The sequence below is a fragment of the Kogia breviceps genome, chromosome X, assembly GCF_026419965.1.
Source record: "Kogia breviceps isolate mKogBre1 chromosome X, mKogBre1 haplotype 1, whole genome shotgun sequence".
NCBI classification, from domain to species: Eukaryota; Metazoa; Chordata; class Mammalia; order Artiodactyla; family Physeteridae; genus Kogia; species Kogia breviceps.
The window spans coordinates 14,181,580-14,208,710 of NC_081330.1; the positions used below are offsets into that span (position 1 = coordinate 14,181,580).

The following is a 27,131-nucleotide window of genomic DNA, read 5'->3' on the forward strand; positions in this document are numbered from 1 at the left end:
TCTCTAAATAATTTTACAGATTCACTCTAACTTGGCTTCATCTGTAAAACTAAAAGGAACAGCTCTTGCTTCCTGGCCTGGGAGTCCCAAGCATTGTTTGAGGAGTTGTGAGGGGCAGACAGACAGCACGCATTCCTTATAGTGTCCCTTATTGAGATGGCTTGTAGCCTTGTAGTGTATATTCTGGCCCCTGCCTTGTGGACCGACTGCCCTGAGCTGTTTGTCCTGGTCTTTGAGCCCTTCCCTTAGAGCTTTTCCTATACTCTCTTTGGTTTATAACTCAGTTAAGGACTCACCTGGCAGCTTTCTGGCTCTGGTTTGAGCACCTAGGGAACCTAACCCTTAGAAGCATTCTATGCAACTGTCAAGGATAGGTCTGGCTAGCTGGGGCCAGGAAGTCTGCTCATCAGGGAAGGCCTCAGACTGGAAGAAAATGGACCATCTCTCACCAGTTTATTGCAGTAGCTTCCTAACTGGCACCCCTGCTCCTGTCCTTGTCACCCCTGTAATCTAATTTAAACTCAGTAGATCCAGAGTGATCCTTTCAAAGTGTAACTTGAGTAATATAATGGCTCCCCATCTCAAAAAGAGTAAGGGTCAAGGTCATTCCCAATAGCCTACAAGGCCCTCCAGGATTTGGCCTCTGGTGGCCCCTCTGGCCTTCTCTTTGACCTCTCTCCCCCTCACTCATCTCACTTCAGCCACACTGGCCTCCTGGTTGCCTGTTCCAGACAGGCTCCTGACTCACCTGCTGTCCCTCCACCTGGAACGCTCTCCCCAGATATCAGCACAGCTGGTTCACTTACCTACTTCAGGTCTTTGCTCACTCGTTGGCTTCACGGTAGCACCTTCCCCAGTCACCCAGGAGAAAAGTGAACCCTATTATCACTGCCACTATCCCCCTTCCCTTTTGTAGTTTTTGTTTACCATTTCTTTCTATCTAACATAGTGTACATTTACTTATTTATTTCATTTACCATCTGTATCCGACCATTAGAATGTAAGTACCACAAGGGCAGAGATGTTTTTCCTGTGTTGTTGGGCTCAGTAAGTATTTGTAAAATGAATGAATATTGTGGGGCAGTTCATTCAATTCTTTTAAAAAAAATAAATAAATTTATTTATTTATTTATTTTCTGCTGCATTGGGTCTTCATTGCTATGCGCAGGCTTTCTCTCGTGGCAAGTGGGGGCTACTCTTCATTGCAGAGCATGGGCTCTAGGCATGAGGGCTTCAGTAGTTGTGACACACAGGTCAGTAGTTGTGGCTCGCAGGCTCAGTAGTTGTGGCGCACGGGCTTAGCTGCTCTGAGGCATGTGGGGTCTTCCCGGACCAGGGATCAAAAGGTCATTCAATTCTGTTTATCTTGTTCATTGAGCATCTCTTGGGTACTTGGTGGGGAGGGGGCTATAAAAATCTGTCCCCATGGACCCTTGCCCCCAAGGAGCTTACAGTCTAGTAGTCAAGATAGGTGTGTACACAACCAACCGTGACAGGATAAGGCAGAGTCACACAGACGAAGCTCTACATACGAAGCTGTTGGAGGAGTAAAGAAACAATGTGATTAACAATAACCTCAGAGGGAAAGAGCACTTGATTTGGGTCTTGAATGATGAAAAGAGGCTTATGATGGGCAGAAGGTTAGAAGGAGTCACTAAGTTCAAGTTGGGAAGTAGGGAAGCGTGGAGTGGGTGGTAGGAGGATTTGGGCCGAGGGTCTGGTGAGTGAAGAGAAGGGGTGGCGCCTTGAGCTGGAGCTACATTAAGAAGGGTGTCAGTGACAAGCTGTAAGCAGGGGATTACCTGTGGTTTAGGGAGATCTTTCTAATCGTGGTGTTGGGGCTGGTTGGCAGGGAAGTGTTGGGGATAACCAATGAGGATGTTAGGAAACCAGTTAAGACTACTGCTGAGGTCCCAGCAATCCAGATAGTGGCGTGGGTGACTTTGGCGACAGTGGAGAGGAAGAGAAAGTGGATGGATGCAGTAGATATTGTGAAAATAGAATCCAGAAAACTGGCTGATAATCAGGTACGAGGAAGAGGGAAGAGGTGAGCATAATGCCAAGTCTAGGGGTCCAGCTTGATGGTGAGCTCCTTAAGGGCATGTGATGTCATCCACCAGCAGAGGACTAGGATATCCGTCTCTGACCTGGGCACCGGTCAGGCGCAGAAACCTGAGGCATGCCCCTTGCCCTCATGGTGTTCATAGTCGAGTGAGGGGAAGATCTCATTAGCATATTGAATGGTAACTTCCAAATACAGGGTACTCTGGAGAGTGGTGAGCAGAAGAGGGGTGCCTAACTGGTCCTGACATGTACGTCAAAGGGAAATTATTCATCTTTGTATACCTTCCTATCTCCATAGTGCCTAATGCAGTGCTTTAGACATACATGCTGAACTCCATTAATAGAGAAGATAGGAGGAGTGTGTGTGTGTGTGTGTGTGTGTGTGTGTGTGTGTGCGCGCGTGCGTGCTGGGGGGTGATTGGTACTGAAGATGATGAGTTGTTCTGGACATGTTGAGTGGAAGCACCAGCGAGTCATCATTCTGAAGATGTCTAGCAGGTTGGCAGTATGGATTTGGAGCACGGGAGAGAGAGAAGAGGAGCAGATGAAACCGACAGCGGACAGCATGAAGTGGTAGATGATGAGGCGTCCAATACATAGCAGATCATCAGTGGACAGAGAGAACACTGTGGCTGGAGAGGTCGGGAGAGGCTTCCCGGAGGACATAGGGCTTGAGCTGAACCCTCAAAGACACGGTGACTGTGTGGATAGGCCCAGAAGGAGAATCTAAGTTGCAGTGATTGGTTGGGGAGATCAAAACCCATGAAGGAGCTGTGGTAGGTGAGCAGAGCGAGTTTAGGGGACCGTGGAAGAGATGAGCCTGGGTGTCATGCAAAGGTCTTGCTGGCAAAGTAGGCGTCAGGTCTTTGCTGACTTGAATTCTTTCCCACCCAAGTCTTGCCTCCACAAAACAGTAAGCAGGCCAAAAGCTACCTAGGATGCTGCTGAAGGACAATAGAAATTCAGTGTTGTGCTGTTTTATGCTTGGGCTAGAAAATACTTGTCAACTTTGGGATTTCTTTCCACAAAGTCCATACTGCTATGTAAGCTCAGGAAAGAAAATTCATTTTTAAAGAGTTAAAAAAAATGATTCTAAGTTAAATGCCTAGCTCAAAGAAACAAAACCTTCAATTTGGAATTTTAAACTCCTCTGCCATACAACTTCTGGGTCCTTTATGAAGCTGAATCAGGCATGGGGCCATCTGCTTACTATTGGGGCAGATGTCTAACACTGAGGTCACTCAAGTGGTCAGGAATTCTGACCAGGAATTCATGGTAGCCTGGGGTACCATTCAGGCTGATACTACAGGTTCTTTAGGATTGTCTTAGAAACCAAATGGAGCAACCGTAGCCCGAGACAGCCCTTAACCCTGCAGATGGCTGTGCCACGGAGAGCTGTGCAGTGTTTTCTTCCCTTGACAAGAGCACTTCATGCTCTGGAAGTTTGCCCTTGGGGAGTGGCCTTTTATGTTTTAGATTTGACTGTAACTTTTGTCTAGAGATGATTATGGCCAAAGCCCTGGGGACATCTTCTTCCTTTCTTCAGGAGGAGGTTGATTTCTGAGGACCTACAGAACCACCAGTGTAATAGTGTAGAAAGTTAAGAAATAGAATATTTGAGTATAATGTTTTACACACACACACACACACACACACACACACACACACACACACACACACACCTTTGAACATGAGCTTAAGACTGAAGATAGAGTAGGTTTTTGTGACCATGATGGTAAAAACCTCTCACCAAGGATGATGGAACCGGACACTGGTGACATTAGGAAGCCCTTGCTACCAGTCAATTTCTTGTTACATGAGAAAAGTAAACCCTATTTTGACTAAAAATATTTTTTCAAGGATCTTCATGAAAAATACCTGTATGAATAACTTAGTCATTATATAAACTACAGAAGATATATTAAGGGCCCTTGCTCCTTTATTTCATTTGAGTCAGATACATTATAAATAAGAGAATTAGCCATTTATCCAATTTTCAGTCCTTTTCTTCAAAATCAGTGGTAACTTGTAAATTAACTTGTGTATACATCAAAGTCATGTCTGCCACTACATCAGTAAGATAGCAAGTTATATCTCTCTTTTAAAAAAAATTTAGTTAATTTATTTATTTTTGGCTGTGTTGGGTCTTCGTTGCTGCATGCGGACTTTCTCTAGTTGCCGTGAGCAGGGGCTACTCTTTGTTGCGGTGCGTGGGCTTCTCATTGCGGTGGCTTCTCTTGTTGTGGAGCACAGGCTCTAGGCACATGGGCTTCAGTAGTTGTGGCACGCGGGCTCAGTAGTTGTGACGCACGGGCTTAATTGCTCCGTGGCATGTGGGATCTTCCCGAACCAGGGCTCAAACCTGTGTCCCCTTCATTGGTAGGCGGATTCTTAACCACTGCGCCACCGGGAAAGTCCTATATCTCTTTTTTAATTTGTGGCTTTGTTACCGAGAGAGGCTACATGTTTTGTCAGGACTTTGCATTAAAATTTTCCCGGCAAAATATCCATGCCAAGGGCTTCCCTGGTGGCGCAGTGGTTGAGAATCCGCCTGCCGATGCAGGGGACACGGGTTCGTGCCCCAGTCCGGGAAGATCCCACATGCCGCGGAGCGGCTGGGCCCGTGAGCCATGGCCGCTGAGCCTGCGCGTCCGGAGCCTGTGCTCCGCAACGGGAGAGGCCACAACAGTGAGAGGCCCGCGTATTAAAAAAAAAAAAAAAAAAAATCCATGCCAAGAAAATATTGAGGCAAGTATGATTGGAGCAGATATTTTAAGCAAGTTCTGTTTTCTACAACTGATTCAGTTAAGGGATCATTAAATCCTTCTAAAACTTCTTCTTAGGTAAATATAGATGTCAAGTGAGGGGATTAGGTAGATGGCTAATTAAATTTGTATCAAGGCAGATTAAGAAGTGACTCTTCCTACTTATTAAAATCCAAAACTAGGATTGGGCTTTATATTTAGACTTCCTGTTTTAATCCTCTGGGTGCATTACATAGATGCTTCATGTCCAGAGAAAGCTAGTTATCACTAGATTTCTTTTTGACCTGTCACCACCAACAGGCATAGGAATCTGTACCTCAGCAAGGGAGGGGAATGAATCGAGAGTTAATGGGAAAAGGATCTTTGCATCAGAAGTAGGAGGGTTGGGCTTCCCTGGTGGCACAGTAGTTGAGAATCCGCTTGCCAGTGCAGGGGACACGGGTTCGAGCCCTGGTCCGGGAAGATCCCACATGCCGTGGAGCAACTAAGCCTGTGTGCCACAACTACTGAGCCCACGTGCCACAGCTGCTGAGGCCTGCGCACCTAGAGCCTGTGCTCCACAACGGGAGAGGCCACCACAATAAGCCATTTGAATTCTTCACTACATTGACTAATTTTTTTTTTCCCACGGATTGAATGGAATTGATCAGTTTTTCAATGGCCTTAGAAACACCATGTAAAAGGTTTATGTTTTCATGTTAGGTCATATCGGGGAGGAATACATTTTCCTCTAACCCTTCTTGGTTCTCCTGTCTGCTCTGAGAACTAAGCCAATGTGAGATATTAACAGGAGGAAATCCAAGTTTAATAACATGTACACATGGGAGAGACCCAGGAGAACTGAATAAGTCGCCAAAATGGTGAAACCCTCACCTTAAATACCAACTTCAGCTAAAGACGAAAGAGGATGTTGGGGGTAGGGGTTTGGGACTTCAAAGGGGTGGGAAGGCAATTGACATAGAGATGGAAAAGCAAATGTTTGGTAAATAAACGTTTGCCGGGCCAGACAGAGACAGTGGGACACAGAGTGGACTCTGATCTCTGAGAGTTGCCCCCCTCACACCCAGCACGCGTTCTTTGCATATGTCTCTGCTGATAGCTCTGTTCCAGGAACAGGCCCTCTCCCTAAATTCTCTAGGCAGCTAAGGGGGTGGTGAAAAGAAAGACATCCTGAGTCTTTAGAGCCTTGATCGTTTTCAGCTCGAAATAATCCACATGCCAAAGAGACATTTTGGGGTGGCAACTTTTGCTCCCCTCCCATCACTTTGAACCACCCCCAGGGACTGGACTTGTCTCCTCTGAACGTCCACATTCTTATTCCTTCTCTGCGTGTTGCCGAGGGGTGGGTTTCAGCTAGGACTGCACGTGGCGGGAGTAGGCAGTGGTGGAGGGCAAAGGAGGTACAAGAGGCAAGAAACTGTCACTGAAACCTAATGCTGGTGTTTTTCTCTTTGCATCCACCCCTTGAATTTTTTTCATGGGGCCAGTTGTTTGCAAGGACTACATTTTTTTTTTTTTTTTTTTGTGGTACGCGGGCCTCACTGTTGTGGCCTCTCCCGTTGTGGAGCACGGGCTCCGGACGCTCAGGCTCAGCGGCCATGGCTCACGGGCCCAGCCGCTCCGCGGCATGTGGGATCTTCCCGGACCGGGGCACGAACCCGTGTCCCCTGCATCGGCAGGCGGATTCTCAACCACTGCGCCACCAGGGAAGCCCAGGACTACATTTTTAAAGACTTCCTAAGGTTGTCCTTCCAAATCTGTCTTCCTTCTTCTCTTGGTATTGATTCCCCATCCTACCCCGAGACTGTAGGGACAGCCAGACCTTCCAGCACTACGCTGAGTGAGAGTGGTGAGAGCAGACATCCTTGTCTTGTTCCTGATCTTAGGGGGAAAGTATTCAGCCTTAGGTCTTTCACTGCTAGTTAAGATGCTAGCTGTAGGGTTTCCGTAGATGTTCTTTATTGAGTTGGAGAAGTTCCTCTTTATTCCTTTTTTTTTCTGGAAGTTTTTTTTTTCTTGAATGGGTGTCGAATTTTGTCCTGTGCTTTTGCTGCATCAATTGCTATTATCATGTGACTTTTCTTTTTAAACTCTTAATACCATGGGTTTCATTGATTGATTTTTTTTTTTTTTTTTTTTTTTTGCGGTACATGGGCCTCTCTGCGCTCCGGACGCGCAGGCTCAGTGGCCATGGCCCACGGGCCCAGCCGCTCCGCGGCACGCGGGATCCTCCCGGACCGGGGCACGAACCCGTGCCCCCTGCACCGGCAGGCGGACTCCCAACCACTGCGCCACCAGGGAAGCCCTCATTGATTGATTTTTGAATATTTAACCAACATCCATGAGATGAATTCTATGGTATACAATTCTTTAAAAATATCACTGAATTCTATTTGCTAATTCTTTGTTAACGTTTTCTGCATCGAAATTCATGAGGGGTTTGGGTCTGCGGTTTTCTTTTTTGTACTGTCTTTGTCTGGTTTTGGTGTCAGTGTAATTAATAGTGACTATAAAATGAATTGGAAAGTCACCCCTTCTCTTTATTTTCTGTAAGAGATTGGGAATAATTGCTATGGCTTCTTCCTTAAACATTTGGTAGAACTCTCCACTGAAACCATATGGGCTGGAGATTTCTTTTTTCCACAGTTTTAAATTTATAACTTCAATTTCCAGAATAATTATAAGGCTATTCAAATAGTGTATTTAATATTGGGTGAACTGTGGTAGTTTGGGTTTTCTGAGGAATTGCTCCATTTCATACCTAATTATCAAATTTATGTGTTTTAAGTTGTTCATGGTATTTCTTTATTATCTTTGAGGCATCTCCAGAGTCTGTAATGATATCCCCTACTTCACTCCTATTGGTAATTTGTGTCTTCTCTCTTTTTTCCTCTGTCAGTCTTGCTAGAGGTTTGACAATTTTATTTTATTAAAAATTGTTTTTCGCTGTAATATTTTTTTTATTGAAGTGTAGTTGATTTACAGTATTGTGTTAGTTTCAGGTATACAGCAAAGTGATTTGGTTATATGTATATATGTATATATCTGTATTCTTTTTTTGATTCTTTTCTGTCATAGGTTATTACAATATATTCAATATAGTCCCCTGTGCTATACAGTAAATCCTTTTTTAATATATATTTTATTCATTTATTTATTTATGGCTGCGTTGGGTCTTTGTTGCTGCGTGTAAGCTTTCTCTAGTTGCGGCGAGCAGGGGCTACTCTTCCTTGCGGTGTGTGGGCTTCTCATCGCAGTGGCTTTTCTTGTTGCAGAGCACGGGCTCTAGGTGCAGTCTTCAATAGTTGCATCATGCAGGCTCAGTAGCTGTGACGCATGGGCTTAGTTGCTCTGCGGCATGTGGGATCTTCTTGGACCAGGGCTCAAACCCTTGTCCCCTGCATTGGCAGGTGGATTCTTAATCACTGCGCCACCAGGGAAGACCTACAGTAAATCCTTGTTAACAATTTTATTGATCTTATCAAAGCACCAGCTCTTTTTACATCTTGTTCAGCCACCCAGGAATCTCCATGGCAGCCACTGTTTTCTTTCAATTCATGTTTCTCCGTTCTACTTCACATAGTTAACATTTTTTTTTCAGTTACAGTGACCAGTTTCTGTGGCCTTTCCTTTCCTCTTCTGTCTTGGCACGCTCTCCATTACTGTTTACCCTTCCTTTTGGCCTTGCTTTCAAAAGGTGGTCACATCTTGCTGGTTTCTCTAGAACGTTTCCTTTTTATCAAGACTGGTTTACATCATAATTGCACAAAACAACCGAGTTCTAAGTAGCATTAAAGGTACATTATAGAAAACTTGCCTAATAAAAAATTGAAAGAATTTGGTAACTGTCGATTTTGAATATGCCTATGAATGCAAAACCGTGGTGTGCTGGGCAGTACAATACTTGGGTTCGATTCCTGACTCCGCCACTTGCAATCTCAAGTAATAAGCTGGGTGGCTCTGCATTGCTCACATTTACCCAGTAAAGCCTTGTGAAGCCACCATGTGGAGCCAGGCAGACCTTGAAGTTGCATGAAGCTTTCCAAACCTTGATGCCCCAGTTTGGGGGCATTGAGGAGTGCCAGATTTGGCCCTCATTCCTGCCTTTTTGCTTTATTTCCACTTTACCCAGCCCGGCCCAGCTGGACAGTTCACTGTCACAGGAACAGTCCTGCCTTGAGCACCGCCACTTCTACAGCTGTGATTCTGGAATCTTCCCTGCCTAGAAAACTCTCTACTGTCTTCTCTGCCTGTTTGAATTCTAGCCCCGCTCCAGGGACACATCAAGTACCCCCTGCCCACTAAAGTCTTCTCTGACCATCCCAGATCAACCTGATGACCCCTCTGAACTCCGGGGGAAAGCACTGCTCATGCCATCGACTGGGCCCTTCAGTAGCTTCATCTCTGGGCGTCCTGTTGGTTAGGAGCACAGGCTTTTGTCAAGACACACCAGGGCTTCAGTCTTGGCTTTGCCATTTCCAAAATTCATGCCCTTAGGCAGCTGACGTCACTTTCCTGAACCCTAGTGACCTCCTCTACAAAATAAGATCATCTCTGCCTTACAGGGTAGTTGTAAAGATCAAATAAAATGTCTTAAAAGCAGTTAAGTGACAAATAAACATAAGGGATATTTTAAATATACTAATAATTAGAAATTAAGGTTAAATGGGAAAATGTTCGTGAAATAATGTTGTAATAGGAGGATTACAAAGCTGAAGGTGAAGTAAGAAAGGTCTGTGTGTGTTTGTGTGTGTGTGTTCACAAGCACATGTATAAAAAGAATGGGAACACTAATATGTATAAAATAGATCATTAATGAGAACCTGCTGTAGAGCACAGGGAGCTGTACTTCACTTCGCTGTACAGTGGAAACTAACACAACATTGTAAAACAACGATACCCCAATAAAAAAATCTATTTTAATAGCAAAAAAATAAAGAATGGGAAGACGTACTTCAAAATGTTACTCTGGATGATGGTTAGCTCTGGGTAATGGGTTAATTGTTGGTTTTTCTTTTCTATATTTTGCATTTTTTAGGGTAGGAATGTAATAGATATAAGACTAGAAAATATTGTTTTTAAAAAGAAAAAAAATCAAGTCCTGATGATAATATTTGGTTATTTATACTCCACCATACATCAGAAAGAGTTGGTTTTTAAAAATTAATTAATTAATTAATTTTATTTATTTATTTGGCTGCATTGGTTCTTCGTTGCTGTGTGTGGGCTCTCTCCAGTTGCAGCGAGCGGGGGCTTCTCTTCGTTGTGGAGTGTGGGCTTCTCATTGCAGTGGCTTCTCTTGTTGCAGAGCACGGGCTCTATGCACACGGACTTCAGTAGTTGTGGTGCACGGACTTGGCAGTTGTGGCTTGCGACCTCTAGAGCGCAGGCTCAGGAGTTGTGGCGCACGGGCTTAGTTGCTCCAAGGCATATGGGATCTTCCCGGACCAGGGCTCGAACCCATGTCCCCTGCATTGGCAGGTGGATTCTTAACCACTGTGCCACCAGGGAAGTCCCCAGGAAGAGTTTAAAGCAGCATACAATATAGCAAGATAAAAATGGAATATAAAACAAAATGAAGCAAAGGAGAAAATGAGGGTAGGGAAGACAGTCTGTAGTGACACTGTTAAACATTTATGGTCACTGTCTTGTATTTTTATTAAGTGGTTTCTTTTTTTTTTAATAGATTTTATTTATTTATTTTTGGCTGTGTTGGGTCTTCGTTGCTGCGTGCGGGCTTTCTCTAGTTGCAGCTAGTGGGGGCTGCTCTTCGTTGCGGTGTGCGGGCTTCTCATTGTGGTGGCTTCTCTTGTTGTGGAGCAGGGCTCTAGGTGCATGGGCTTCAGTAGTTGTGGCACGCGGGCTCAGTAGTTGTGACTCACGAGCTCTAGAGCACAGTCTCAGTAGTTGTGGTGCACGGGCTTAGTTGCTCCAAGGCATGTGGGATCTTCCCGGACCAGGGCTCAAACCCATGTCCCCTACATTGGCAGGTGGATTCTTAACCACTGCGCCACCAGGGAAGCCCCTAAATTTATTTCATTTAGAGTGTAAATATATGCCACAGAGTACTGTGGTGTTTGAGAGGGGATAGTATAGGATATTCTGAAAACTAGTCAGGTCTGTTTAGGATTTTCAGTTCTAATAAAATTGTGGGTTATCGCACTAGATATAGTATTTATTATATAAACTATATTTCTTTAACTACTGTATGACAGAAGTGTGTGTTTACTTATTCATAGAACTCATCAGAAACCACATATAAAGATGTGGCACTAAAATTGTTTGAATTATCTAATAAAATCTTAGGGGGTCTTAAAGCAGCTTAGTGTTTGGCTGTGAAACCAAGAAGTCTTATATAGAGGCAGGGACATGCTGCATATTCTCCCCAATCTTCTTTCTTCTCTAGGCCCTTGGTACCTGAGTAATACCACTTTGCAAAATTCAGAGAGGGTATTAGGTGTAGTGAGAACCTATAACCAAAATGGCTTCTTTTGTTTGAATTTTATTTCATTTATTTTTTATACAGCAGGTTCTTATTAGTTATCTATTTTATACATATTAGTGTATATATGGGTAAGACAAACTTTGTAAAAGAGAGGTATCTTTTTATAGCACAGCATAATGATATTAAAATAATACATAAAAGAAGAATCTGTGCTAGTTTTCAGTGTATTAAAGATTGTGATTATTTTGTTTTTGGCCCAACAGACAGCCCTAAGAAAGGATGGCTGCTATTATTCTTGTATAGTAAGTTGCAAGATACAAATATACATATTTGGTTAGCACTGGCTTTGCTTATCTGTTTTGAATAAGTTGAATGGAGAGGCAGACTGGAGTGAAGAAACAGCCCAAACTGGAACTGAAATTCTTGCCTTGACCCTGTCATTAAGAAACTCTAGCTTGACCAGCTGTAGTTTAATAAGATTATACTTTCACTTATTTGGGAATGTACATTTCCATTGAGCCTTCCACTTGACAATATTTATGGTATGTTAGTTGCCCTATGTTATAAACTGTTCATCTTACACCTGTATAATATTAACATAATTTAAATGTCTTTTTCACAGAGAGACCTCTCTCCCCCAAGGCTGTCAAAGGATTTGAAACTACTCCACTTACCAAGAATTATTATACTGTGGTGAGTGTTCAGATGATGAACCAAAATTTTCTTGACTCTCTACATGGAGAACCACTGATGTGTTGAGGTGACACCAGTGGAAGACTGGAGAAAGTTGCATTGCAAGGGTCTCCACTAATGACAGTGGAGCTCTTTTATTTGTAGGCTTGTTACAGACGTCTAGAAGTTTTACAACCACTGTACTGAGAAATTCAAGGGTAGCACAAAGGTTCAGAGCAAGGTCTACTACACTGCAGCAAAAGAGAAATCAGCTAATATGTAGACATTATGGGGAAATTTAGCAGTTAGATCTAGCCTTACCAGATAGTTAGGAGGTGAATTCCCAAGTTCCTCTAAGGCAATACGTTTTAAGTGATTGCATACTGTGATTTTATTTTAGAATCAATCAACCAGTTATGATAGCCTCTGAAATATTATCAACCTCGTTCTTGAGGAGAGCCCAAAGGGAAGACTGCCCTTTGGCACAGAGGGAGAAATGAGGTGGCTCTGGCTTGAACACAGATATGTCAAAATATATTAGCTATAAATAGGGCATGTGCAATACTCAAAATAAGTTCCCGTTTGAAAAAGAAATCATACCCTTTTCCTTAATCTACTCTCTGCTTTCCTCCATGTCTCCTTTCCAGACTTGGCCCAGTCAGCAATGAAAAGGTCAAGTCATCATGACCTCTAAGTCTCCCTGTCTGGTAGCCCTGTCATCTTCCCCATCACAGCTGAAATACAGTTTCACTTTTCACCCAATGCTCTATGTGCATTTGTACTACGTGCTCCTTTCATCGTGTCCATGGATAAACAGTTTTTATTTTTATTTTTAAATTTTGTTTTATTTTTGGCCACAGCACGCGGCTTGCGGGATCTTAGTTCCCCGACCAGGGATCGAACCCGTGCCCCTTGCAGTTTTTAAATAAACAGTTTTAAAATATCTCTATACATTTGGTTTCAAAAAATGGAATTTCATTCTTCAGTGAATTTGCTCCATAATGATGACATGAACAGTAGTTGGTATGAAAAATCAAGTAGGAGCTTCCTAGGTAACCTGGACAATAATCACAGGGGATAATTTTGTCACTGTTCTTCCTCTTACATTTCCGAGGTTAAAACGTTACCCAACAGAGCTAGGCTTCCTTCTCCCTTCATCCCTGACCACTTTTTCTTTTTAAACTGGCAATATTTTGATGCCTTTTTTTCCTACACCTATATAGCTATATATCATTACATAGTTGCAATCATACTATATACAGAATTTGTGTCCTGAGTCGTCACTTAACATTATATCATTTTCAATTATCTATTTACCTTCTATTTCCTTTTTTTTCTTCCAGTTTTATTGACATACAATTGACATGCAGCACTGTGTAAGTTTAAGGTGTACAGCATAATGATGTGACTTCCATAATGATGACCCCAATCAGTCATTGAATATCCATCATCTCATAGAGTTACAAAATTAAAAAAATTAAAAAAAATATGTTTTCCTTGTGATGAGAACTCCTCAGGATTTACTCTCAACAACTGTCATAAAGAGCATACAACAGTGTCAATTCTATTGATCATGTTGTACATTACATCCCTAGTACTTATTTATCTTATAACTGCAAGTTTGTACCTTTTGACCACCTTCACATAATCCGCCCCCTGCCTCTGGTCCTGACCACTTTTAGCTTCCAGGCGACCCCCAAGGATTTAATTTTCAACGGGAGGGCACAGTCAAATGGTGGGTGAAAGTGTTCCCGTGGCTGCTTCTCCCTGCCGACCTGGAGCACACCATTGCTCTGCTTTCAGTCTCTCTCTGCCTCTGCTGAGTCTACCAATTTAAAATGCTGGGATTATCCAAGGCACACTAACCTCTGTGATTCTTATGGGCGTTATGTAAACCCCATATATACTATATACCAACTCTGGATGTACTGTAGTTTCTTTTTTAAAAAAAATTAATTTTATTTTTGGCTGCGTTGAGTCTTTTTGCTGCCCGCGGGCTTTCTGTAGTTGCGGCAAGTGGGGGCTACTCTTCGTTGCGGTGCGTGGGCTTCTCATTGCGGTGGCTTCTCTTGTTGTGGAGCATGGGCTCTAGGGCGTGCGGGCTTCAGTAGTTGTGGCACGCGGGCTCAGTAGTTGTGCCTTGTGGGCTCTAGAGTGCAGGCTCAGGAGTTGTGGCGCACGGGCTCAGTTGCTCCGCGGCATGTCCGGGATCTTCCCGGACCAGGGCTCGAACCCGTGTCCCCTGCATTGGCAGGCGGAGTCTCAACCGCTGCGCCACCAGGGAAGCCCCAGGGAAGCCCCTGTACTGTAGTTTCTATCACCCATCTCCTGTTGGAGTTCATGTACATTATTTCCAGTTCCTCACTATTATAAACAATTCTGCCTTGAACATCCCATATGTGTAACTTTGGCAAAGTATATAAAGATCTGTGAGGTGGATTCCTAGAAGTTAAATTGTTGAGCCAAAAAATATATATATGTATTTAAATTTTGATAGATTTTGTCTCACACCAAACTTAATAAAACAGAAGGTCTTGGAGAGCCCATCATGGCCTGGGAAGGAACTGTAGAGCTGCGGTGTAAATATTGCTGAATTATTGAGACCAGTTAGACATGTTGTTGTAACTAGATATCATGTGAAGGGATTTGGGTTGATTGTTGGTGTTTTTTTCTAATTCACATTTTTGAGTATTTGGGCAAATTTTTAGCAGCAGCTAATTCAAAATATGTTCCGAGTGTTCTGATTGCCCTCCCAATCTGTATTGAATACCTTAGACAAACTAAAATAATTCTAGGTTACCCACAGTATAATACCCACAGTATTTGGAGACCTGGAAAATCAAGTTCACCCACATATATGCTGTCCCCATCTGATCTTTTTTTTTTTTTGGTAAAAATGTAACAAATTGTATTTCCCATATGATCTTATATTAACTCTTATCCTCTCTAAGAGTCATTAATTGTAGACATTTTCTGTTGCTAGTACTATAAGGGCACCAGTGACTGATTTTTACTTCATTTTTTTAAAAAACGGGAAGTATTTCTTTTCTGACTACATAACATTATGTAAACAATGATTTTTAAAATAAATCAGACAGTTCAGGAAAAGTATAAAGAAGAAAATAAATATCACCTGTAATCCCACCACTCAGATGATCACTATTAACATCCTGGTGAATCTCATGACAATCTTTCTTTGAGGTAGATGTGTATGTGTGTGTGTGCGCGCACGTGTGTGTGCATATATACATATATATAGCCTATGACGTGTGTGTGTGTGTGTGTATTTTAAACAGGAATTATGTATACTTCATTATTTCTCCTTCATGGAGATTGTTCTATTCTCAGACCCTGACAATACTGTTGCTGACCAGACCTGTTCCTTTTTGGGTTTTTTTTAACATCTTTATTGGAGTATAATTGCTTTACAATGGTGTGTTAGTTTCTGCTTTACAACAAAGTGAATCAGCTATACATATATATATATATCCCCATATCTCCTCCCTCTTGTGTCTCCATCCCTCCCACCCTCCCTATCCCACCCCTCTAGGTGGACACAAAGCACCGAGCTGATCTCCCTGTGCTATGTGGCTGCTTCCCACTAGCTATCTATTTTACATCTGGTAGTGTATATATGTCCATGCCACTCTCTCACTTCATCCCAGCTTCCCCTTCCCCCTCCCCATGTCCTCAAGTCCATTCTCTACGTCTGAGTCTTTATTCCTGTCCTGCCCCTAGGTTGCCACAAACCTTCCATTTGTGGAAAAACCACAATATCCATGAAGCGCAATAAAGCAAAACGCAATAAAACAAGGTCTGCCTATACTAAACTCTGGGAATGAGCATCTGGCTGCAGAGTGAGAGATGACATTTCCCTACATCCAAATAGGAAAATTTAATCAGTAAGGGCCAGTATTATTTATTTTTTCTGACTTTCTTCTCCTTTATTGTAACGTGTGGCAGATGTCTTACCAGAACCTCCGTGCGGTCGGAAAGGTGGGAAGAAATCTGAGACCCGTTCAATCACATCAGAATCCCAGGAAACCTCCTGTAGTTCTTGCTCCTGACACCCATCTTCTGTTTACCCCCCTTTTCTCTCTCACTCATCTATTTACCCACTTGCTCCCACCCTGAATTTTCTCTACGTTTCTAGTGCTTATCTACCCTTCTAAAAAAATAAACTTTATTTTTTAGAGCAGTTCTAGGTTCACAGCAAAACTGATCCATTGGTTAGAGATGTCCTGTATATCACCTACTCACACACATCCACAGGCTCCCCCGGGATCAGCATCTCCCACCAGCGTGGGACATTTGTGACAATTGAACCTACATTGACCCATCATTAGCACCAAAGTCCAGAGTTTACATTACCATTCACTCTTGGTGATTTTGTGGGTTTGGACAAATGTATAATGACATGTATCCACCATTACAGTGTTGTTCAGAGTAATTTCACTGCCCTACAAAACCTCTGTACACCCTCCCTTTTTTAAAACCACCAGCCTAAACTACCTTACACATCTATCCAGCTATTCCTTCTCCATATCCCCTATTCTTTTTTACCTACCCATTTCCTGCCTAACTCATCCATATCTTCCATCTGAGGTCAGGGAGGTAACAAGAGTTTTCAGAGTCCATCTCTGTTTTGCAGAATCTGTCCATGACAGGGCAAGAGTGCCGCTTGTTTTGTGAAAGCCAAGGACCTGGAGGGGTGAAATTGATCACTGCACTTGAATGTAAACAGGCGGGCTCTTCTGCCATATGCGTCAGATATGACATAAATACTGTAGTGTATTGCCTTTTCCCGTCTCCTAGGAGTTTACCAACATGAACCCGTTTTTGCAGGCATCATACTTATCTCAGAATTCCTATAATATGATGGTTTTCCTTAGATTAAGGTTTCCTGGGGCCATTATAATCTTCCTTTATCATGGGATGTATCTCTGTTTCCAGCTTTTGTTTATGCATTTTAGCCTCTTAAAATAATTTCTTCAGACTTATATAGACTTGTTCCCTTATGGAAAACAGAGTTATAAAAAGGAACTCACTCTAAAGCCTTTCCAGGAAATGGAGGAAATATATTTTACTGGAAAATCAATAGCCCAGGATGGAGGTACAAAAGGCCTCCACCTCTTTTTTCTATGGCTTCTCACCATCTGTTTTATTCTGAATTTAGTCAGAGGTTAATTGAGCAAAAGGATACTCTGTTGTCCTTGTGAAGATGGAGTCAGAGAGGCAAAGGCAATGTCTGGGCACAGTCCATTTTAGTATTTGAGTGGATTTCATCTAGATCAGATTGTACTGCTCTGAACTTGGTTGGCCTGCCAAAACTGTTTGCGTTCTGACTCACCACTGAGGCCTTCTGTTTGGGAACACATAGCCTTCTCTGTCTGCTTCCCTTTTTATCCTTTTACAGTAGATGCCCTGTGGCCTGAAAAATAAAGAACCAGTCTCCACAGTTCGTCAGTTGGTCTTCTGAGATTGAGGAAAGCAATAAAAATCCAAGTGAATTTGGGAGAGAATCCCAGGCATCCACCCTGATGAGCATTTCTACTAATCAGACCACAGCAAGGGCAATGCTATTTAGTACATCATCATTCAAACAAATTTTGCATTTTTTAATGAAGGACTCATTAATCACCTGTGTCAGTTTAGCTTGTAAAGTCAGCATTCAGCCACCCTCAAGACTTGCAACAATATGAGTTTAGTGTATGTTTCCATTTGCCTCTCCAGAACTTACTCAAAGGCAGCAGGGAGTGTCTGCCTTCCTACCTCCGTTTGTTCCATGTGAGTGGTTCCAGCACAGATGGAACCTTTAGAAAGTGTGCTGTTTTGCCTAGCAAATAAATCCACTGGAGCAGGACAGTTGGCACCTTTCTTGCAACATCTTAGTGCTTTCTCTTAAAGGAACTACCTGTGATAGCATTTTAAAGGAAGTTAAAATAATAAAACTGTTTCAATGAGGGGAGGCAGGTTGAATTATAGCAACCATGGAATTAAAGCAGTGATGTTTAATTGTCTTAAAAATCACATTTTATGATGTAAATAATATCCGTGAATTTTCTAATTTAAAAATTCCCTCAGACAATGACTGTGTTTTGTTTCGTTTTCTTTTTTACTTTGTTTTTCTTTTTTTTCAGTGGACATTATACTTTGGGTAGTGTGACAGTTACAGACAACAGTGCTTGAAAGCAAGGTTGAGGATGTGAGATGGCTCATTACCAGACATGGTCTCTTTAGAAAAATGTGAACAAAGGATGTGATGAGATGACTTCATTCTCTCCTGAATATAAATGGGAAGCCAGGCCACCATCCTCTTTTTCCTCCAGTACAAATACTATAGACAAATGTTGCTAAAACGGTAGTCTGCATATGAGTTTTACCTCTTAATAAAATGTGGTACTGTTGAATTCTAGTACAGCTCGCGGGCCTCTCACTGTTGTGGCCTCTCCCGTTGTGGGGCACAGGCTCCAGACAGACGTGCAGGCTCAGAGGCCACGGCTCACGGGCCCAGCCGCTCCGCGGCACGTGGGATCCTCCCGGACCGGGGCACGAACCCGCGTCCCCTGCATCGGCAGGTGGACTCTCAACCACTGTGACACCAGGGAAGCCCTCTCTCCATTTTTAAGAATAAAAAAATGAATCCTAGTGCTGAGCATGAGTATAAATGATTATTTAACACATTGCAATGAACAGCAGCCCAACTGGGCAGAGACCGCTAACGATGGACACATTTGAGTTTGGAAGGACACTACTGGATGAGGACTTGGAGTCAGAGAAAAATCAGAAAAATTTCTATTAACAGATGAGAAATTTGTGCTTTGACTTTAAAATAACAACTATAATGACACATACTTCACATACCACAAAAATCACCACTTTAAAGTGTACAATTCACTGATTTTTAGTAAATTAACAGAGTTGTGTGATGATCACCACCATCTTACTCTTACTTTCCAGCATTTTCATCACCCCAATAAGAAACCCTGTACCCGTTCGTAGTCACTCCCTCCAGCCCTTGACAACCACTAATCGACTTCCTGTCTCTATGGGTTTTCCCTATTCTGGATGTTTCATATAAATTGAATCATACAATATTTGTTCTTTTGTGTTTGACTTCTTTCTTAGCATAGTATTTTCAAGGTTCATCCATGTTGTAGAATGTATCAGTACTTCATTGTTTTTTTTCTTAAAGAAGGAAAGTATTTTTTTAAATTAATGAATTAATTTGGCTGCGTTGGGTTTTAGTTGCGGCATGTGGGATCTTCGTTGTGGTATGCAGACTCGTAGTAGCAGTGCGTGGGCTCTTTAGTTGTGGCGCGCAGGCTCTAGAGTGCACAGGCTTAGCTGCCCCGCAGCATGTGGGATCTTAGTTTCCCGACCAGGGATCGAACCCGTGTCCCCTGCATTGGAAGGCGGATTCTTAACCACTGGACCACCAGGGAAGTCCCTACATTGCTTTTTATGACGGAATAAATCTTCCATATTATGGATATATACCAGGTTTTGTTTATGGACCTTTGGATTATTTCCACTTTTTGGTTATTATTTATAATGCTGCTGTGAAAATTGATGTGCAAAGTTTTGCACAGATATATGTTTTCATTTCTCTAGGAGTGGAATTACTGGGTCATATAATAACTCTATGTCGAACTTTTTGAGGAACTGCCAAACTTTTCCACAGCAGTTACAATTTTTGACTTTCCCACCAGCAACGTATGAGGGTCCCAGTTTCTCCACACCCTCACCAACACTTGTTCTTTCTCTTTTTTTCTTTTTATTATAGCCACCCTAATGAGTGTGAAGTAGTATTGTGGTTTTGATTAGCATTTCCCTAACGGTTAACCATGTTGAGTATCTTTTTATGTGCTTATTGGCCATTGGTATATCTTCTGTGGAGAAATGTCTGTTTAAATCCTTTGCCAACTTTTAACTGATTATTTTTATTGTTGAGTTGTAAGAGTCCTTTATATATTCTGAATAGTAGAACCTTTTCAAATATATGATTTGTAGATATTTTCCCTATTCTGTGGGTTGTCTTTTTACTTTCTTGATAATGTCCTTTGATACATAAAAGTTTTCAATTTTCATGAATTTCAGTTTATCTATTTTTTCTCTTGTTGCTTGCGCTTTTGGTGTCATCCAAGAATCCATTGCTGAATTCAAGATCAGGAAGATTTCCTCATCTGTTTTCTTCTTCAAGTTTTAACTCTTGAATCCATTTTGAGTTAATTTTTGTATATGGTGTGAAGTAGGAGTGCAAATTCTTTCTTTGTATGTAGTTATTCAGTGGTCCCAGCACCACTTTTTTTTCTTTAAAGAGGGATTGCACAATCAAAGGGTACATGTGTTTTTTGGTTTTTTGTTGTTTTTATTTATTTATTTATTTAATTTATTTTTGGCCGCGTTGGGTCTTTGTTGCTGTGCACGGCACTTCTTTAGTTGCGGAGAGTGCAGACTACTCTTCATTGTGGTGCCTGGGCTTCTCATTGTGGTGGCTTCTCTTGTTGTGGAGCACAGGCTCTAGGCGCGTGGGCTTCAGTAGTTGTGGCACGCAGGCTCAGTAGTTGTGGCTCACAGGCTCTAGAGCACAGGCTCAGTAGTTGTGGCGCACGGGCTTAGTTGCTCCGCAGAATGTGAGATCTTCCTGGACCAGGGATCGAACCTGTGTCCCCTGCATTGGCAGGTGGATTCCCAACCACTGCGCCACCAGGGAAGTCCCAGCACCACTTTTTATATGCCTTTTTTTTTACTTTTTATTTTATATTGGAGTATAGTTGATTAACAATGTTGTGTTAGTTTCAAGTGTACAGCAAAGTGATTCAATTATACATATACATGTATCTATTCTTTATCAAATTCTTTTCCCATTTAGCCAGAACCATTTTTTGAAAAGACTATTCTTTCCTTATTGGAAGTTCACAGCACTCTTGTGCAAAATCAGTTCACCATGAGTTCATTTCTGGACTCTCAATTCTATTCCATTGGTCTATATATCTCTTTTATACTAGTACTAAACTGTCTTGTTACTGAAGCTTTTTAGTAAGTTTTGAAATTGAGAAGTATACACCCTAACTTTGTACACTCTTCTTTTCCAGGATTTTAAGTGTTTGTGAAGGATTGATGTGAATTCTTTAAATTTTTGGTAGAATTAATCAATAAAGCAATCTCATCCTGGGCTTTAACTTATGGGAAGTTGTTTTGAATATTAATTCAATCTCTTTACTTGTTATAGAGATATTCAGATTTTCTACCTCTTTGTGAGTCAGTTTTGGTAGCTTGTGTCTTTTTAGAATTTTCTTTTTACTTTTTTAGTGATTGCCCTAGAGTTTGCAATATACATTTAGAACTAGTCCAAGTCCACTTTCAAATAATACTGTATTGCTTCACAGGTGCAAGTGCAAGTACTTTATAATAACAAAGTGTTCCTAATTCCTCCTTCCTATCCCTTGTATCATTTGCTGTCATTCATTTCACATATACATAAGCACACATAAGCATTATATACATATTTATATAATCTAATACATTGTTTCTATTATTATTTGGAACAAACTGTTATCTGATCAATTAAGAAGAAAAATAAAAGTTTTTTTATTGAGGTATAGTTGATTTACAGAAAAATAAGTTTTTATTTTATCTCCACTTATTCCTTCTTTCATGCTTTCTTTCTTTATGTAGATCTGTTTCTAACCTATAACATCTTCTTTCTCTCTGATCTTTATTTTTTATTTTATTTTAAAAAAAATCTTTATTGGAGTGTAATTGCTTTACATTGTTGTGTTAGTTTCTGCTGTATAACAAAGTGAATCAGCTATACGTATACTTATATCCCCATATCCCCTCCCTCTTGCATCTCCCTCCCACCCTCCCCATCCCACCCGAACTTTATTTTTTTAATTTTTTTTTTTTTTTTTTTTTTTTTTTTTGTGTGTGTGTGTGGTACGCGGGCCTCTCACTGTTGTGGCCTCTCCCGTTGCGGAGCACAGGCTCCGGACGCGCAGGCTCAGCGGCCATGGCTCACGGGCCCAGCCGCTCCGCGGCATGTGGGATCTTCCCGGACCGGGGCACGAACCCGTGTCCCCTGCATCGGCAGGCGGATTCTCAACCACTGCGCCACCAGGGAAGCCCTATTTTTTTTTAATTTTAAAAAATTGTAAATATTTATTTATTTGGCTGCGCTGGGTCTTAGTTGCAGCAGGTGGGATCTTTGTTGTGGCATGTGAAGTCTTAGTTGCAGCATGCGGGATCTAGTTCCCTGACCAGGCGTCAAACCTGGGCCCCCTGCATTGGGAGCACAGAGTCTTAGCCACTGGACCACCAGGGAAGTCCCTCTCCGAACTTTAAAAAAAAAAAAAACCCACTTTTTGCAAAGCAGGTCTGCTGGCAAGAAAATTCCCTCAATTTTTGTTTGTCCTAGAAAGTCTATTTTTGCTTGACTTTTGAAGGAAAATTTCACAAGATACAGAATTCCAGGTTGGTGGGGGTCTTTTTTCCCAACACTTTAAATATTTTACTCCACTCTCCTCTTGCTTGTATGCTTTCTGACAAGTAACATATAATTCTTATCTTAGCTTCTCTATAGGTAAAGTATTTTTATCCTCTGGCTTTTTTCAAGATTTTTTTTCTTTATCTTTGATTTTTTCGGGAGTTTGAATATGGTGTGCTTAGGGGGCATTTTGCATGGGGGGCATTTATCCTGCTGGGTTTTCTCTGAGCTTCCTGGATCTGTGGCTTGGTGTCTGACATTAATTTGGGGAAATTCTTAGTCATTGTTGTTTCAGATATTTCTTCTGTACCTTTCTCTCTTTATTCTCCTTCTGGTATTCTCATCACACATAGGTTACACCATTAGATGTTGTCCCACAGTTCTTAGATATTTGGTTCCATTTTTTAGTTTTTTTTCTGTTTGCTTTTCAGTTTTGAAAGTTTCTATTGGCACATCCTCAAGCCCAGAGCTTCTATCCTCAGTGGTCCAGTTTACTAACAAGCCCATCAAAGGCAGTCTTCATTTCTATTAGAGTGTTTTTGATCTCTAGCATTTCATTTGTATTCCTTCTCAGTATTTATTCCTGCTTACAATACCCATCTGTTCTTGCATGTTGTCTACTTTTTCCATTGGAGCCCATAGCATATTAATCATTGTTATATTAGAATCCTGGTCTGATAATTCCAATATTCCTACCATATCTGATTCTGGTTCTAATGTTTGCTCTGTCTCTTCAAACTGTGGTTTTTTTAACTTTTCATATGCCTTGTAATTTTTTGTTGGAAGCCAGATGTGATGTACTAGGTAAGAGGAACTGCAGTAAACAGGCCTTTAGTAATATGGTGGTAAGGTATGGGGTCAAGGGAAGTGTTCTCAAGTCCTATGATTAGGTCTCAGTCTTTTGGTGAGCTTATGTCCCTAAATTGTGAACTTCAGCAGTATTTCTCTGTCTTTTTTTCCCCTCCCTTAGATAGGACAGGAAGGCTAGAGGGAGCTGGAGTAGGGTATTTCTCTTCCCCTAGGTATATTAGGCTCTGATAAAACCCCAGTAGGTTAGGGTTTGGTAAAATACTTTCTCTCTTGAGGGCAGACCTTGTTATGAAGAATAGAATGCTCTGGTAAATTTCAAAATGGCTACTTTTCCCTTCCCTCTCCTGAAGCACAAGGGAGATTTTCCTCCTGTCTTCATTGTGATAACCTGGTACAGCTTCTGGAGGTAAAAGTCACAGAAGTGTGGGTGTGCTCCTCTGTGACTGGACCCCCTAGAGTTTTTAACCCTCAGATGTTTGTGCACTGAGCCCCCAGCAATTCATCAATTACAGTTCATGTTTTCCTACCCTGATACCACTTCCCATGGAGGCTTCTGTTCATGGTCTTCTGGTCCAGCAAGTTATGATTCTCTATCTGCCTGTCTGTCTCTCCAATTTTAAGTGTACCATTTTTGCCTGTGACCTCAATTCCCTGACAGATGTAAGCAAAGTTTTTTCTAGTTGTTCAACTATTTACTTGTTTTTAGGATGGAGTGATGACTTCCAAATGCCTTAAATGCTGGGCTGGAAACCAGAAGTCCTCTTTCTTCTTTTTGATGTAGGCATTTACAGCTATTTACAGTCTCTAAGAACTGCTTTAACTTCATCCCATAAGTTTTGATGTTGTGTTTTCTTTTTTATTCATCTCAAGATAGTTTCTAATTTCCTTTGTTGTGCTTTGACTTTCTATAGGGGTAACATTTCTGTTCCATCCCTGGATTAATTTCACAGAGCACTGGTACCTCCAGGCCCTTAAATTTACACTTACACCTTTAGAGAGTAGGCATTCCTCCCTGAGGAATAGAGAAACTGAAAGTAGACATGAGTGGCTGGGAGGAGGGGCTACAACTTAAGCCCTAGCTTTTGAAGCCACCCTGTGGCCTATGTCCTTGTCAACTAGGAGTGATATTGCCCTTCAGGTGACATCTGGCAATGTCTGGACACATTTTTGGTTGTCATAATAGGGTAGGGGGTGGCATGCAACTGACATCTGGTGGGTAGACTCCAGGGATGTTGTTAAACATCCTACAGTGCACAGGGCATCTGCTCACAACAAAGAGCTATCTGCTCTGAAATATCAGTAGTGCTGCCATTGAGAAACCTTTTTTTAACCCCTTAAATTGGAGGGACTGTTTCCCAACTCACCCAGCACCTACCTGTACAGTGTCTCACACTTACCTCTTCACAATGGTCCCTGAGGTAGGTGAAATGTCACAATCTGAGATGAGCCTTAAAACTGAAGCAACCTGTCCGTTGGTAGCAGAGCCCGGATGACCACCTTCCATTCCAGTTGTTTCCCAAAAAACCCACAGCTACCTGGGCCTCCAATTGCTTTGTCCACTCTACCTATCAATAGCAGATTATCATGCACTGTCTTGTGAGTATATGTCTGGCATATTGGTAGGCTAAGGGGCTTCTCCTGGCTAAGAATGCTTCACATTGTCTTGTGAGCCCATGTTTAATGTCTCCCTCTGAGGACAGAGTTTCTACTCTGTCTTCAGGCATGGCCTTTGGCACCAAGGAGGCACTCAGTAAATTTGTGTTGAATGGATTAGGAGATATGAGAGAAAATACACCAAAATGTTAACTTGGTGATCTCTAGGAGCTTAGAATGAAGGTTATAGCTGCCTCCAGAAGAGGCTGGGAAATGAGGTGTGACCCCAGGGTTGGTGGGGGCAGAGAAGTTGTGGACCTGTACATTGGTTGTTTTGCCGATAGGGTTTTCATTTGGCTATCATTAATGATACTGGTAAGCATCATTTTCCTTGTTAAATTCCTCACATTTCAGCTTCCTTTTCTCTTTGAAATGTTCGTACGAGCACTTTTTACCTTTATTAAAAAACCAGTTTTAACTGCTTAAAAATTCAGTGTCCTCAGATTTTGTCACCTAAAGATTTTCTCAAGAATGTAATTTAAAAAAATCTTTTTTGATGTTTGACGTCAGTTATCATGAAATTACCCTGACACTGAATCTCTATGTCTTGAGGTAGCTGGCCTCAATTTCCTCATCCATAGAATGGGAATGATGATCCTTTGTTAGCTGAGACCTTTGCTGAGGATAAAATGATTTAAAGCACGTGAAAGCATTCTGAGCAGTACTGTGTAAATGGCAAAGCCCCTCCAATTATGGGTAATTCTGAAAAAATGTGTTCGTATGAGTTATGCAGTTTAACCAGTTGACATGCAATTATTAGAGTAGTTTACTAGAATGAAACAAAGTGCATTCAGATTTTGTGCTCCTTACTTACAGTGCTAGCTGGATAAATAGGACATTTTTTTTCTGATAATTTGGTTAAAAGATCTAAAACTCCATTTTACCTTGGACTTCTCTGACAGTTACAATACCTTGACCTTTGTTTCTCCATAGGTGTTACAGAATATCTTGGACACTGAAAAAGATTATGCTAAAGAACTTCAGTCTCTTCTTGTTACTTACTTAAGACCCCTGCAGTCCAATAACAAGTAAGATTTATATTTTAAACCTCTCGCTAAGCAAAGCAAGATAATGTCAGTAGATGGAGTCATTACTCTTATGTCACTGAATAATTGATTTTGCCCTTTAGAAGAATTTCCACAGATCACAGGTTGCCAAGAACATGGTCAAGCCAACAGAAATTATGCAAGATGTAGCTTTTGGAGGAGCTTGGCTTTCTTTCTCTTCTGGCTGTGGAGGGAATGAGCCGATCTGCCTTTCTGTCTGTCACCATTTTTATCTTGTACGTTTTAGAAGTGATACCTCTAGTTTTACCTTCTAGAAAAAGGACTTGCTGGTGTTTTTATGCAGAAAGCACAGACACTGGAAATTCTTGTGCTCGCCCTGACCTTGGCTTGCCAGGGCAGAAACTCTTTCCCATGCTCCCAGAGTGGAAAAAGTGTGGCATTTTGTGAATGTTCCTAAGAGCAATTCAAGCCAGTATTTCCACCCAGGCAAAACTGAATGAGAAAGAGGTGTTAAAAATATTCAAACCTTATCCTGGTCTTAGAAATCTGAAGGCCTAAATTGAAAACTTACTTTTCACAAAAGAAAAATATTGAGCGTTCATTTTTTAGTGCTTGTAGGCCTGGCATATGTAACAAATAATAGCTAACTGCATTTATGTGTGTTTTTTTATTTTGATGGATTAAACTTTACTGGAGATTATGATCTATAAGTCAAATGGTAAATTTAGCAGTCGATACATAGAATGGAGGACAGAAACCTCTTCTTGTACCCCAGTTTAAGAGTTTCTTTTTGCCAAACAATTGCCTAAACTGTTGGCTTCAGGCTTAAAGAAGTTTAATGTATTTCAGTATTTTCTCCCTTTTTCTACATCATGCTTGTTTAGGCATAATGTCCTGTTAAATTTCCTACTCGGTTATTTTCATGGTACTATGGGAATCTTACTTCAGTATGAAAGGATTTTGTATTCTTGTGTTTTATCAGAGTTTAAATGATCAACAACAAAGTGGCTTTTGTTATTATTATGTAAAACATGAAGTGCTCTGAGTCATAGCCCTTAGGGCTGAATGGAACCTCAGTGAATCATTGGGTCTAGTGCCCTGGAAGAAATGACTATCCTCATTGAATAAATAAAAAAAAAAACAAACAGGGCTTCCCTGGTGGCGCAGTGGTGGAGAGTCCGCCTGCCGACGCAGGGGACGCGGGTTCGCGCCCCGGTCCGGGAAGA

At 41.7% G+C, this 27,131-nt stretch overlaps 1 protein-coding gene across 10 annotated transcripts in view; it reads left to right on the plus strand.

The window, feature by feature from the left end:
• Positions 1-27,131, plus strand: part of ARHGEF6 (Rac/Cdc42 guanine nucleotide exchange factor 6) — a 117,740-nt gene that overhangs the window by 36,030 nt on the left and 54,579 nt on the right. For all 10 annotated transcript variants that reach the window (XM_059049581.2, XM_059049583.2, XM_059049584.2 and 7 more), the window contains 2 exons: positions 11,897-11,967; positions 25,832-25,926. In XM_059049581.2, the coding sequence (XP_058905564.1) occupies positions 11,897-11,967; positions 25,832-25,926 (166 nt within the window). The remainder of the gene's footprint in view (positions 1-11,896; positions 11,968-25,831; positions 25,927-27,131) is intronic.